The sequence below is a fragment of the Neolamprologus brichardi genome, chromosome 4 (assembly GCF_056152115.1).
Source record: "Neolamprologus brichardi isolate AB-2024 chromosome 4, ASM5615211v1, whole genome shotgun sequence".
Lineage (NCBI taxonomy): Eukaryota > Metazoa > Chordata > Actinopteri > Cichliformes > Cichlidae > Neolamprologus > Neolamprologus brichardi.
Window position 1 is genome coordinate 21,348,656 of NC_142107.1, and position 13,763 is coordinate 21,362,418.

At 43.2% G+C, this 13,763-nt stretch overlaps 2 protein-coding genes across 2 annotated transcripts in view; one reads left to right on the forward strand and one right to left on the reverse strand.

Moving 5' to 3' along the window:
- Nucleotides 1–9: 9 nt before the first annotated feature.
- Nucleotides 10–8,519, reverse strand: ntf4 (neurotrophin 4). Its single transcript, XM_006803083.3, has 2 exons — nt 8,056–8,519; nt 10–2,290 (listed from the first exon to the last, which is right to left on the reverse strand). Exon 2 carries the CDS (start codon nt 2,269–2,271, stop codon nt 808–810), a length of 1,464 nt encoding a protein of 487 aa, XP_006803146.3. The 5' UTR covers nt 2,272–2,290; nt 8,056–8,519; the 3' UTR covers nt 10–807.
- Nucleotides 8,520–8,897: 378 nt separating this feature from the next.
- The window catches only part of slc1a9 (solute carrier family 1 member 9), a 33,867-nt gene continuing 29,001 nt past the window's right edge, over nt 8,898–13,763 (forward strand). Inside the window, exon 1 of the mRNA XM_087840037.1 lies at nt 8,898–9,042. The gene's annotated coding sequence lies outside the window, so the exon portion shown is untranslated. The remainder of the gene's footprint in view (nt 9,043–13,763) is intronic.

Here is a 13,763-nt window from a genome sequence, read left to right on the forward strand (position 1 = left end):
TTCAGAGCATACTGAGTACAAAGTTCCTTTATTACCATGTTTGGCAGGACAACTGAACAAACGCAAAGATGGTAAATCAGCTTGTTTAAGTGTCACATAATTTACAAACCACATGCTTTTACAATCATGAGCCACATGTGAGGCCCACATGCACAGATACATCCTGCCACAAAAAATCCTCTGCCTGGCTGAAATCACGCTAGCACGTGCCCGCGCTGTAGTCTTAGTTAAACCATAACTGTAACGTTTCATGGTAAAATATATGGTGAGAGTTTGGAGCAGTACAATGGAACCTCAGTAGGGGGCGCTCCTTCCTCTTACAACCCGAGCGGACCAGAGGCTGGAATTACCATCAGACACTGGAGAGACCTACGAGCCCGTGAAGGCTTCTTCTATAAATACACACAAATATACATAGCTTCATACATAAAGGTATACTGGTGTCATATTGTACACTTATATATATATATATAGGAATATATTAATATCAAAGACATACACATGCTTACATACTAATCAAAAATAACTTAGATTATGAAAGATAAATCATACAAAAACAGTACTTCTTAAAGTAAAATTTCTATAGGACAATTTTCCCTAAGATCTAGTGTTGAGGTCTTCTTGTTTTTTCTTTAATGCAAAAGTCACTTAAAGTTGTAGTGGAAGGAAAAGAGATATCTGAAAAGGTCTGGATTTAAGAAGAGATAGCTTCCCTCGTGTTCTAGGAAAGACCGCGAGGAAGAGAAAGTGCACACAGAAGGATGTCAGAGCTGCTCTGCTCTGTGTCACTTCACTTTGTGCTGTTCCTTAAGCCCTCCCCCTGCCCCTTCTTGTCAAAACCTCCCTCCCCGTTGCCTGATTTGCTCTGGACAGCAGCACACAGACGCAGGACGAGTTGATTCGAATCCACCTCCATCCGATTCGGTTTCTATTATCTTTGGTGAGTGCTCGCACGTACGACTGCTTGACTCTACACTCACTGTTCCACTGTTTTTTATCCACTCCCAAGCAGCTGCCCCCAGCCACACCTATCCCTCGAGGTTTGAGAGATTTCGCTGATGCAACAGCACCCTTTGACTGGATCCCGTTGTTGGGATGGTGGCAGTTAGTTTCATAGAAGTACTGTTGTAGAGGTCCTCTCTGAGTCTGGATTTCCTGTAAGACACTGACATTCTCTCCTTTGAAGTCAGTGGCTTCTGTCTTGTTAACCCACACACTTATTGCCTCGCACACCGACTGTTCCCTTGACCTAATACCCTCCTTTGATCTGTCAGTCAAATGTGAGCGTTTATCCCTTTTAACAGGATGGACGTCCTCGCGGGTTAATCTAGCGGAGTCTGCCCAAGACAAAGTCGTACTCCTGTCGAGTGCGCGGTCGCCGTGACCCTCGATGCGCTCGTCCATGTCCTCCTGCTCCTCCCAATCCCCGTCCTCCTCCAGCATGCCAGTCTCTAACATGAGCAAAAGAGGTGGGTCCTCCGGAGGTGATGGAGAGGATGAGAACAGGACCCGAGGATGAGCATCGAGAAACAACTCGTCTCCCTTTAAGATGTTATCCAGCCCTCCCAGACCCAGACCACCCTCCATTGTCAGACTCTCTTCAGGAAAACCTCTTCCAGTTCCCACGGTCCTCTGGCTCGCTGTCCCGATTTTTTGTGTATCTCTGAACTGATCTGAAGTTGTAGTCAGTTTTGGTCCTTTTTGACCCTTATGTGTTGTAGCAGGACTCCCGTGGTTTTCCAATGCAGAAACCTGCGATGGCCTATCAGTAGCGTCCTGAAGATTGTGTTTCTTGGAAAAGTCCACAAAGCCTGCGTATTCATACCTGCTGGTGCTGCCAGGTTTGTAATCCTTGGGAACAGAACTATCCTGGGAAACATCCTCGGCCCTGAGTGTAGCTCGTTCTGTGGGAACACCTAAGCTGCTTCTGTCATTGCTGCCTGAGTTGCTGTTTGATTGGTGGGTTCCTCGACTCTCCACCTCGAATGTCTCTTCGCGTATCGGTTTTGCATAATCCTTACGGCTCTGGAGGTTTTGTCTGTTGCTGTGTTGACTGAGCGCAGCGGTCATGTTGTAGTCCGTCTGCGAGGCACTTCCATTGAAGCTGTAGTCCGCGGGGGCAGCTGCGAGGCGAGCGGCTGGGTCATGCCGGTGCTCTCTGCGTTTGTCGAAGCCAGGCTCGGCGGTCGCAGTAGCAATCTTGGACACGGGGTTGTGAGGGAAGGGCAGGGCCGAGGCAATCACCATGGCAACCAGGGGAAGCCAGTGCATCACTCCCAAGACGTATCAGCTGGTGGTTAAAACAGAGCAGACACAAGAGGAGAGAGAGCCAACGTTACTTTATACAATGCAAATTGTGGCTTATACAGTTAAACCAAGCACCACAATTAAAGTGTAAATTGAGAGGTTTTACTGGTGGCCTACGGCTTTATGAGACTGGTGCTTTAACTGCTGAGGTATGGCTCTGAAATCTTGGCAGAACTCGTGGAAAAATAGGTACAGCGAGGTCGATCTTTGTTTCTGCAAGAGGAGTTCAGCTATGAACGGCGCACACTTTGAAGAGCTCACCTCCGACAGACTGGCACGTATGTGTGTCAGAAACTTTGCAGCCAAAGCTTTTAAAGACACGATTTGTTTCTCTTCTGCTTCTTCTTGCTACTTTTCTTCAGAATTCAAGAATCTGGGACTTTCTTCTACATGTTCTAACTTACAATATACCTTCTTGTCAAAACACACACACATAATAAGAAAGCATACCAATACAGCTGAGATAAACCGCAAGTATTCTACCTGTTTACACCTGGGCTGTGGGTGAACTGGTGATGGAAATTTAATGACGGATACAGTACTGCATTCAGCTGCACTGGCCTGGAAGAGTTTCAATTATAGAGTGATCGCTATTGTAAACGTCCCGCCTGCCACAACCTGTATTATCTAAACTTTGTGCAGCTTGTAGTTACAAAAGGCTTTAGTGCTGCTTTTTGTGTGGCAAAAATAAGAAGCTGAAATTCTCCTTTAGGTCATATACACAATATTATGTTATAAAAAGTACATACTGAGCATTTTATAAAACGCATAGTTAACTGTTGACTATTTAGTTCACGATTATTGTGTTTGCCCATTTTACTTGGTCACAGAATCTTAGAAGAGCTCAATATTATTACAATATGACACCCACAATAACAATTCAGGGATTTTTATGCACAGAGAGATTTTTGGAGAATAAGTGACACTAAAAATCTGAATAAATTCAGTTTTCTGTCAAATAATTTTAATAGGTTTGATATATGTAGACCAATAAAACGAATCATAATACAATACTTGCTGCATTACATGACTATTATTTAGGCTAGGGCAGCAGTCCCTAACCCCCGGGCCTCGGACCGGTACCGGGCCGCGAGAGTTGAGGCTCAGGTGTGAAATGTATAGTTTTCAGGGTTTTTATCGGTTTTCAGCGTTATTTTGTTATCGTTTTTATCGTTAACTCTGTTTTCCTTGGTCTTTTCACGTGTGTTATGAATAACTCTTCTTTTTTTTCAGTACCGGTACTCGTTTTATTTTGTTGTATTTTTCCGTGACACCTTAAAGGCCGGTCCGTGAAAATATTGTCGGGCATAAACCGGTCCGTGGCGCAAAAAAGGTTGGAGACCGCTGGGCTAGGGTACCATGTTGGTGTAACTGAACTGTGGTGTCAGTGGGAGTAGCATTGTATCAACACCTTGTCTGTAACACACACACACATTACAGACGTGTAAATATCCTGTTATGACAGGCCTGATCCCTTCATTACGCTGATAAATTTCCAATTCACTCATGACCTGAATCAGATTTAGACATTACAGTTTTCACAATTATGGTGTGGGACCTGAGATACAGTTAAACACCAGCTAAACTTCAATAGTTTGTCTGACCACTAATTTGAAGGCAAAAATCTTTATTGCCAACCTATCAGATGTGCACAGTTTACAGCTTTTTTTCCATCTAAAGAATTATGAGCAAATTTCCTGAAAATCAAAACTGTTAGTATAAGTTTCATTCATTAAAACAAATAAATAAAGTCAACCAGACCGCACACTCCCTCGTGTAAGCCAAATGTAAACAATTCCTGACACGCAAAAGACGTTTAGGGTGAATTGCTTTGTCAACTCTGACATTATGTGAATGAAATAAAAAGTGAGATGACTCACATGTGACTCAATGTGAGGTTGCCCTCTGACTAACAGTAAAAATATTCCAGTCACCAATCTATACCGCAGGTCCAGCGAGAGCAGTACTCACGAGCCTACACGGGGGAGGTAAGTGAGGATTTAGTTATTTGTTTAAAAGCAGGGAAAAGGTCAATTGGAAAGAGTAAAAACGGGCGGAATGATGGGAATGTCAGTGACGTAACTTTGCTGGCGAGGCGCCTTTGTGGCAAAGGATGCTTCTTCTTCTAAAAAACCACGGCAACATAAAATACGTGTCAAAAACTGAATGTTATGACTTCGTTTGTTTGCTGATATTAGAATTGTTTGTCTTAACGGGTGTGTAAGAGCCACTGGGTGGGTGGATCATCGGTGGCTATCAGCGAGTGTGTGAATGAGTGAATGAGTGGTGACAAAACTAAATCCTTCCTGTGACAGGACCTGTAACTCAATAGAGCCACACCCGGGACACAATGCTGCCGGCGAGACGCAGCGAGGTTTGGTTGAGACATCATTCATGCTGTCACCCAAGGTGCTGTCGCTCAAAGACGCCAAATCACACCTCAGCGTGTAGAGCTACATGTTTGCTCAGTTTACTGATCTGTGTACCAGGCCTGCCAAATGTTTTGTATGATGGAAACCAATTAAAGTGATAAATCTGACCGTTAACACGAAGGGGAAGTACAGGATCAAATATCCCGGACAGCTGTGGAATATGTGATCAGCTGGAGTTACAGGTTTCCTAAAGGCCTTTGTGGAGCACTCAGACATCACACCGAGGGCAGGCAGGCCGACCGTCTAAGTGGTTTCTTTGTAAAACAGCAGCAGCAGGAGTCGCACTTCATCACCATGCTCCATTTGCCACAATGACATGCATCATTTGCTCTCCCTGCAAGGCTAGACACAAAGTTCTTCCACCGTCTGGACCAAACTCAAGCCCTCGCAACCTCCACCCCCTCTCCACAAACGAGTATGCACAAATACCCCAGGCCGTCTAATTCAAAAACCTCACCTAGTAAGTAAAACCCTACTCGAGGCCGCACTCTTATGTTAATCCTAATCACCGTAGCCTGAAAGTCTTCAGAATGAGCAGCACAGGAAGAAACCACAGGATATACAGCCTAAACAAACAGATGGAACCACCTCATCGAGCAAAAATCCGTGAATAAACAGACTAAACTATGAGGACACTAACGGAGAGACCTCCAAGAACTCCATTTCTTAGCGCTGATTAATATAAGTCCTTGATAGCTCACATACTGGCTTTCTTTTCTCTGCAATCGCATTGGCTGTGCATTTATTTAAGCTTCAGAAAAGCAGTCAAAACAAGGTGGAAGATACAACTTGTTCCCAACCTCTGCAATACAACATTCCCAGCAGATATGAGCATACGTCAGGGATTTTTAAGTGACAGGTTGAAACTGTCCTATTTCACTTTCCTAACCACTCTGAAAATGCAATGTTTCTCCTCGCTCTGACACTTCAGTATTTTACTTTATATCTCTTTCTATGTATTTTTTAACTCATTTTTATCAGATTAATCTGGTTCTTACATTAAACAGCGCTTTTAGCTGAACACAGATTCTGTCTTTTTTATGGACACTTTGAAATACACATAATTGACATTTATTATTTTGTAAATTTAAGAAGCTGATGAAGTTTTCATGAATCACTTGAAAAATTACAATACAGTCGACACTAACTTCCTGTTAATGGATGATAAATTGTCGTACGTTTTTCTGTATTATCGAGCCACTTTAAGTTAGCGTGAAACACACGCATCAATCCACATTCTTCACATGCCGTCACTCAAAACTCTTGCTCAACATTAACAATAGAAAAACTTTAAACACAGAATATAAACATAAGCGTTTTTTCTGAGTAAATCTGACACCTGGAAAATTGTTCAGACTCCTGCCGGTGTTAAAGGGAAGAAGGAATCAGGGGGAATTATGGCACAGTGTGCCTCTGGCTCTCTCTTGAGACCCACCCCAGGAAACACATGCCGTAAAGCAGATCCACACCTGGCAATGGCTACTGTGCTATTCAGCCTGTTTACAACTTCCACATGTGTGGCTAATGTCAGGCACATCCATCTGACAGCGGGAAAATGCATTCAGTGTTAGGACTGCATTCTCTCCTGAACTAATCCTGCCTCTTTGAAGTTCTGTAACTCCCCCTCGATGGGGGTGGAAGATCTCGGAGGGAAGCTTCCCCGTGAAAACATTTTACACGTCAGATTGCATCTTTCACCAGATTTTAATCACAGGTTGGGCCTGACTAAACGGTCTCGAAAGCATCTATTAGAAACACTGACAGCAGGAGTGGCTGTGACACTATGTGAGATGGAAAAAACATGCAGGTAAATGTTTGTCCTCCCTCTGCTTCGCCCCCTCTTTCGAGGTTAAAAATAAAAGCCTTTACACCCATTTACAGTGCCTTGCGGTCCCGCTGTGCAAACAGCCCATTAATTCCAGCTCTGTGATTGTTTCGTACCATGCTCACCCTGCAGGATCGAGCCCCCTCCTCTCTAACCTTAGCTCTGTCAGTGACACCTCTCTCATATAACTTGTAGATCTCTCTGGTTCACACTGGGAAACACTTCTAATGAGGTGCAAGCAAGCCATGCGTCTTCTTCTGTTTAAAAGCGTAAAAAAACCCTTAAAATCTGTAATGAAATAATTTATATTACACTCAAACTTGCACTTTCACCTGCAAAAACCACCCACGGAGCCTATTCAGCCCCTTATCTGTTGACAGCGCGGAGTTAAGAGATCAGCTGCAGGTATGTTAAAATGGCAACTTGTGTGATCTACCAGCAGGTTTGTGTTGTGACTCGGTAGCATTCACCTCACCTGAGTGACTGCCAAGGAAAACAACATGTGAAAAACCCTACAAGTGTCAGGCTGCCAAGGAAAACACGTAGAGCGTCTTGATCTTCTCAATCAAGTGAGAAATGCTGAGCTTTAAAAAAGAAAGCATGAATCAAATAAAAAATTAAACTATAATGATCAGTTTGTGCCTGTTTATACATGAATGTAATTAAAAAGAGAGCTCGGAAAAATAAATAAATATAAAATTATTAAACTTATTGTAGCCTGACTTAAATAACTTTATAGTTGTTATCCTCAAAGTGATAGGACCTCACCAGTGCCTTTGAACCAGGGCACTGATAAGCTTCCATCTTCCAATCTAACTTAGCAAGTCTATTTACTCAAGTACGTTACTAAATAAGTATTAATAGAAACTTTCTGATTCTACTCCACTATAATTTGTATGCAAAATAATGTGCTTTAAACTCCATAACAATAATTTTAAAGCTTACATTTTTTGTTATATATTCCAAAATATAATCATATTAATAAATATTAACTATTATAGCTATATAGATTCAGTTATGATGCATGATCTAGTATAATGCATATATTTTGATTCTGCATAATTCTGCATGTTCTTTTACTGTAAGTACTTTCAGCATATGTTGAACCTACAAGTTTTTTTTACTAATATTTAAGCAGGGTTATGACTTTTTAACTTGTTTCTTCACTTTGCAAAAATGTTATTCACATTCACACTTGTCTACTACATCTGTATGGGGGCACTTGAGCTTGGAAATCCGTGTTTTCTGCACCAGTTTTCTACTTTGTATTTATTTCTCATTAAATATTATAATATAATATGTTTTCCAGCGGGGCCCCACTGCCTTGGTCCCCACTATGCCACTCAATTTACAAAATCATGGAACCGCCCCTGTATCTGTAACTGACTGATTGCATAAATAAATGAACAAACGTGTCTGTATTTCGATTGAGCTGCGCTGCAGAATATTTAAACATTATTTTGAGTGTACGTGTGTGATTTAAAGGCATACCGTTTAGGTGAGATCCGGACCCCGCGTCCTTCCAGCTGACACCACATTGATTATAGTCCTGTCGCTGTTGCTCAACTGGTTTAAAAAATAAACCCCAAATCGCTTTTACACGCTAACCACAAACGCTATTCACAAACATGTCTTTCTCCTTTTTTAATAGTCCGTGACATCGCACGAGTGCACCCAAAATCCAATGAGGGGAGAGAAAAAAAAAAGGAAAGGAAAGTAGTTACACACCAGAAAACTCTCCTGTCCCGGGAGCGCTTCCACTCAAGAGAAATACTGTATGCAATAAACCCACAAAACTATTACAAATGTTGACCCGCCTGAAAATGTGGATATTCCATAACTTGTTACTGCTCCAAGGAGCCCCAGAGAAAAAATATGTCAGTTCAAATAAGTGAGCGACGAAGTGGAGCGCTGAAGAAGCGACCCAAACGTTTTAAGAACTCCGAACTCCGCCTGAAACGCGTTCAACAAAGCTAGCATTAACTACAATCAAAACTTCCGGTTAACATTTTCAAAATAAAACATCAATTGAGGAATTTGAATTTCCATCGAACGCTGACGGAAAGACAGGGCTTTTATTTTTTAAAAAGCACGCAGTCTCTTTAGAATGGCCCTGTTATTGGCTTACTGCTAGCTCGACTCAGTTGAGATTACTGAGTTTCTTGGTGGAAGCGCAAAGACTGAGCGAACTCCCCCCCCCTCAGGATCCTTTAGTAGAATATGGATAAGAGTTCTGGAGCATTCGGCGACTAACATCTGTGAAAGCAGATGTATTAAACAACCGCTCCTAAACAGACACTTAAAAGAGAAAACAATAATTAGCCCAAAAACAAAGTCACATATCTTTGCTAGCTTGGAATTAACAAGCGTGGCCATGAGATGATCTTAACCGTCACCCCTCCTGTTTTTGATCCCCGCCTCACACTTCGAAGGAAAACAGCCAGTAATGCCAGTAATACGGGCACAGGTCCAAGTTCGGTGAGTTCATTATGGGGCATCAACTGCAATTTATTACAAATCAGCCGTAGCTGCACGGTTGTCGTTAGCAAGTGTGTGAGGCTGCAACATAACCCCGTTTGGCACAATCAAACCTGAAGATGTAACTCTGTGTTTTAATGCCAAATCTAAGTCCGCTCTCAGATTGCTTCCTCTTTGCTTGTGCCAGATTTTTTGGCATGTTTGCAAGACACGTAGAGATGTGAGTGCTTACAGGTTAATTTCGATGTTGGCATGCACATCAAATCCTAGGAAACAGTAAACAGGCCAAAATTACAACAGAAAGATACTGTATACTCTGACAAGATGATTAAGAAAATACTGTGCACTGAGGCTATAATTCATCATGTTCGTGTTTAGATTGTTGGGCCTCCTTATCTGAGGTGGTGATTAGTATGGAGACCCTTGAATTACTCTGGCAAACTAGCCTTGTGTCTAGGAAGGCCATGGCTTCTGTCTGAAAGGTTTAAGGCACCGAAGTGACTTAAACTTGGCTTCAATTTTTCATGGAAAACGTATGAGGTGCAAAAAGGTTATCTATTTTTTGCAGTTACGTGACCTCTAACCAGATTTTGGAGGTGTGACATTGTATGGGGAAGGTCTCTGTGCATGACAACATGGACCCATGGACCCACCATGCAAAAATGTGTACTCCCCAACCAGTTTGCGCAGTTGCACTTGCAATAAGGTTTTCACCAACTGACGCTGGTTACAAAGAGGGTACTGCACCGAAAACCTCCTTGTTGTTGATAGCAAACTGATGCAGCTTTGAAGCAGTACATCATCCATTTCCATTTTTTTCAAGTTTTACTGCCATTCAGCTAATAGTTAGCGAGTGTTTGCAGAGAAGATGGTGCGTTCCATGCAAACTTCGGGCGATTGAGACAATGAGGTTTCTGGTGTAATCCACTTCACCTAGTGATGTCCAGAAGCCCTATATATTTTTCCCTTACCAATAGTGGTTGTATCACATCCAAGCAATGTGTGCATGATGTCATATGTTCCAAATTCCTGATAGTCTTAAGGGCTCCATCATTAGTTCCAGGTAATACTAAAGCTGTTTTTGTGAATTATAGTCATTATTAGAAGGGGTGACAATCCATCATATTGTCATTAGCTAATGACCTGTCAATCACAAATGATCAGCCAATGAGCATGCAGTGTACTACTACTACTTTTACAGTCAGTCCATCACTTGCTTTTCAAGTCTTGTTTCAAAACACCAGCATGGGGACTGCTAAATCACTCAGCTTGAGCCTTCATAACAGGAATTCAGTGACGATTGCATGACATCACAATCAAGGCATCACACTTTTTTACACTTTTTTTTCTTAGGTTGAAGTGATTTATGGAGCTGCCTTCCAGCTGCACAACATAGAGACTAAAACCATTCATGCGCACATAGTGGACAAATCCATGTGCCACAACCCATTAAAAACATTGCTGCGTTTCCTGCACGTGCTTCACTTCTTCAGGACATCAAATAAATTGATCAGTTGTGTGTAACTGCTTGCACCTTGTCTATATTTCATGTTTGTTTTCCCTCCTCTTATTACCATGCACGAAAGGAGAAATAATTCTCATTTAAATTTCATCAGCTTATCTTCACGAGGTATTCACCAGCCTTATCTTTGTGAAGGTTGCATCAAAACCCCCCAAAATCTTTCAAATTCTTTTCTCTCGATTTATCCCCACTTGTTTGCACGAATGAAAAAGAACAAGCAGCTAATCTCCATTTATTTGATAAGAAATGTTACACTGGCTGAAAGCAAGTTTTTTTGCAGGATGTTCTTCTGTATGTTTGCAGGTTTTCAACAGTGATACATTTATGTCTAACCGTAAAGTGCATTTGAAAGATACTTGCTTAGAAATAGTGAAAATATTTATTGACGCTACAGGCAAAGTAGCAGGTGTCTGTTTTTTGGAGCGCAACCAAAGGATGTAATATATATTTCAATGTGACGTAGTTTTGGCACACTCTGTATTAATTCGCATATTTCTCATTAAGTGTGTTATTATGTGTTATTTGATGCAGATCGAGTTCGTGTTTTCACATGGTTTCGACTTCCATTCAGTCGTGCAGATATTTGCTGCTTTGATCTTCGCTAATGCTGCAATGCAGGTAGTTTGGATGTACTGTTAAAGCTGGAAAGATGAAAATAAGAGTTGTTGACTGGCCGCTCTGTCCGCTCACTGGTCTTCGGGGGGAAAGTCGGTCAAGGCCCGTAGGAGTCACAATGGAGGTCTATAGAGGACGCCCAGGCTGACAGACAGTTCAGCGGGTCCTCGGCGCAGATAAGTCACCCCTATACAGACCAGACGAGGGTTCATTGCTATTGACCTGCGAGAACAGCGCGTCCACTGAGCCTCCCCACCTTGAATGGCCTTGTTGAAAAGGAGAGCCATAAATTGGCGGATGAGCAGTGAGAGGAATGGGGAGGGGGGGTCTACTCTGCCTCCCCTCTTCATCCTACCTCCCACTCTCTCTTGCTCTCTCACATGCTATCTCTTTCTTTCCTTTACCAAGTAGTGGTTTCCATCTCACCAAACCCCTTTCCCCCTGAATGTTTAAAAAGATGAAAGGATAAGGAAAAGAATGGAGACAAAAGAGCGCAGGCTTGTGTTACAACCCTGCCCCTGAGAGACTGCTCATGAAAGAGTTCGGGGATGGGAGAGATAGGGACCTGGAGAGGAGACACAGAAAGAGAAGGGGGGATCGTGAAAAGAGGGTTTTCAGGCCGCTAAAACGGGTCACTCTTGTATAGAGACTAAAGTGCAGTCTTCACTCCGAGTCGGAGACATTTAACACAGGAGCATCAGATGGAAGGCGGCGTTGATATACGTGTACTCACTGAGTGATTGCACAAGCGCACATGGCTTCACGCGCACGCGCTTTGTTTGTCTTATCCGCATCCAGCGTACAGTAGAAGCAGCGAATCTTCTGAGAATTTTCGGGATCGTCTTTGCCAATCAAACACAAACACTTGCACGCACATACGTACACACTCGCTGGTGTCTCCTTTGCGGCATTCCTACCCTTTGGCATTTACTGTCAGTCGCTCGAAATCCGTTCAACCCTCCCACCATTCTCTCTATCGCCTTCCCTGTCTGAACTTGCCCTGCGTGCACTTAGATATTTCCACCTCAGGGTGCATCAGCGAGAGCTTGAGTGGTTGAGAGAAACGGAGCAAGAGAAAGTTGTTAGCTCGGTGTGGATGGGGATCACCGTCAGAGAAAGGCGATGACTGAAAAGGCAGGGATGCGTTTTTCTCGGGCTTTCGCGTGCATATTTAAGACATGCAAATGTAACTGTGACCGTTTCGCAGCCGAGGAGACCCAGAGGTTTATCTCAGGCATTCATTCACAGAACAAGTTTTGCTTCATACTACCGCTCTAAGACGTCACATTAAAAGCTTTCCTTAATCCTTAAGTCATCAAAACCCTTTAAAGTTAAGCTGCACTATTTAGCAGGCAAATTCAATGCTGTACAGTGGTTTTCTATTTTCAGCGAACGACATTATCACGACTGAAACAGGTTTCCGGTCTTTTATTAAAGCCTTGTAAAAAACAAAAAACAAACAGATTTCTTTTATAGCACAGCGCTGCCTTGTACAGAGTCTCTCCCTTCAGAGGAGCGATTGAATTTGACTCCACACGTGATCCACCTTTTGGATCTTCAACTGGTTCTAATTTTGAAGTTTCCAGATGTCGCTCTTACTCCCATCGGCCCCTGTGATGAATCTTTCCCACAGGCAGCGTCGTCAGGCATCGGCTTGTTGCCTCTGCGCTGGACGTCCTCCTGCGTTTGAAACTCGGATCCGAGCGAAATTGGAAGGTAGCTATTATAGCAATTATTGCAAATAGCTGAGCCGAGCTGTCAGGGCGAGGCTCTGAGTCTGTCTGTCCACAACAGAGCCACCAAGTCAGGCCTCAATTACACATCCTCAGCCTCCCCAAGGTACCTGGTGTCAGTCCTCCGTCATCTCCTCTTGCATCTTCACTCACTTTGAACCTTATTTTAGTGTCTTCACCTGATTTCCTGACATTTTCAATCCTTTTCCGTGTTTCTTCCATCACTCGCCTCACACCCGCCGCATTCCACCTCCTGCTCACCCCTAAAAAAACCCTCTCTAATGAAAACTGCACTGCCATTGCTACCACACACGTACACACTGAGGTATAGCTGCATGTGTTTCTAATTTCAGGCGTAATGCTCCGTTCTCCGCAATCTGACCCAATTAGCCAGAGCCTCCTGGAAATGCCCCAGTCGCCAGACACGGTGGCAAAGAGGTAAAGGTCAAAGGTGAGGTCATTCATGGGGGAGTTCGAACTGATGAATGCATCACTTCTGCCTGCCTGTCTGTCTTCGACATCCCTGTGTGCGCCACTTCAGCTGCTGTCCAGTTTCCCCACGAACATATTTAGCACAGGTGGAGGTTTGAGCGCGAAAAGCAAGCCGAGCCTGAAATTGAATTTCACAGCTTACTAAAGGTCAAAGAGGATGAGTGACAGGGTCTGGAGCCAGACCACACATAAACATGCAAACAGCGCACATGTACACCGAAGCAAAGAATGCACGCACACACACACGCCCATACAGATACACTGCCGCTCTGACAAACAAACAGCACATGCGGCTACAAGTCTTTCCTGCATGAAACTGAAATTAGCGTATGGAATGTTCACCTTCGGGAAAACAGTTT

What these genes read in the sequence shown, in the direction of transcription:
- ntf4 (XM_006803083.3), bottom strand. Translation starts at nt 2,271, where the DNA reads ATGCACTGGCTTCCCCTGGTTGCCATGGTGATTGCCTCGGCCCTGCCC.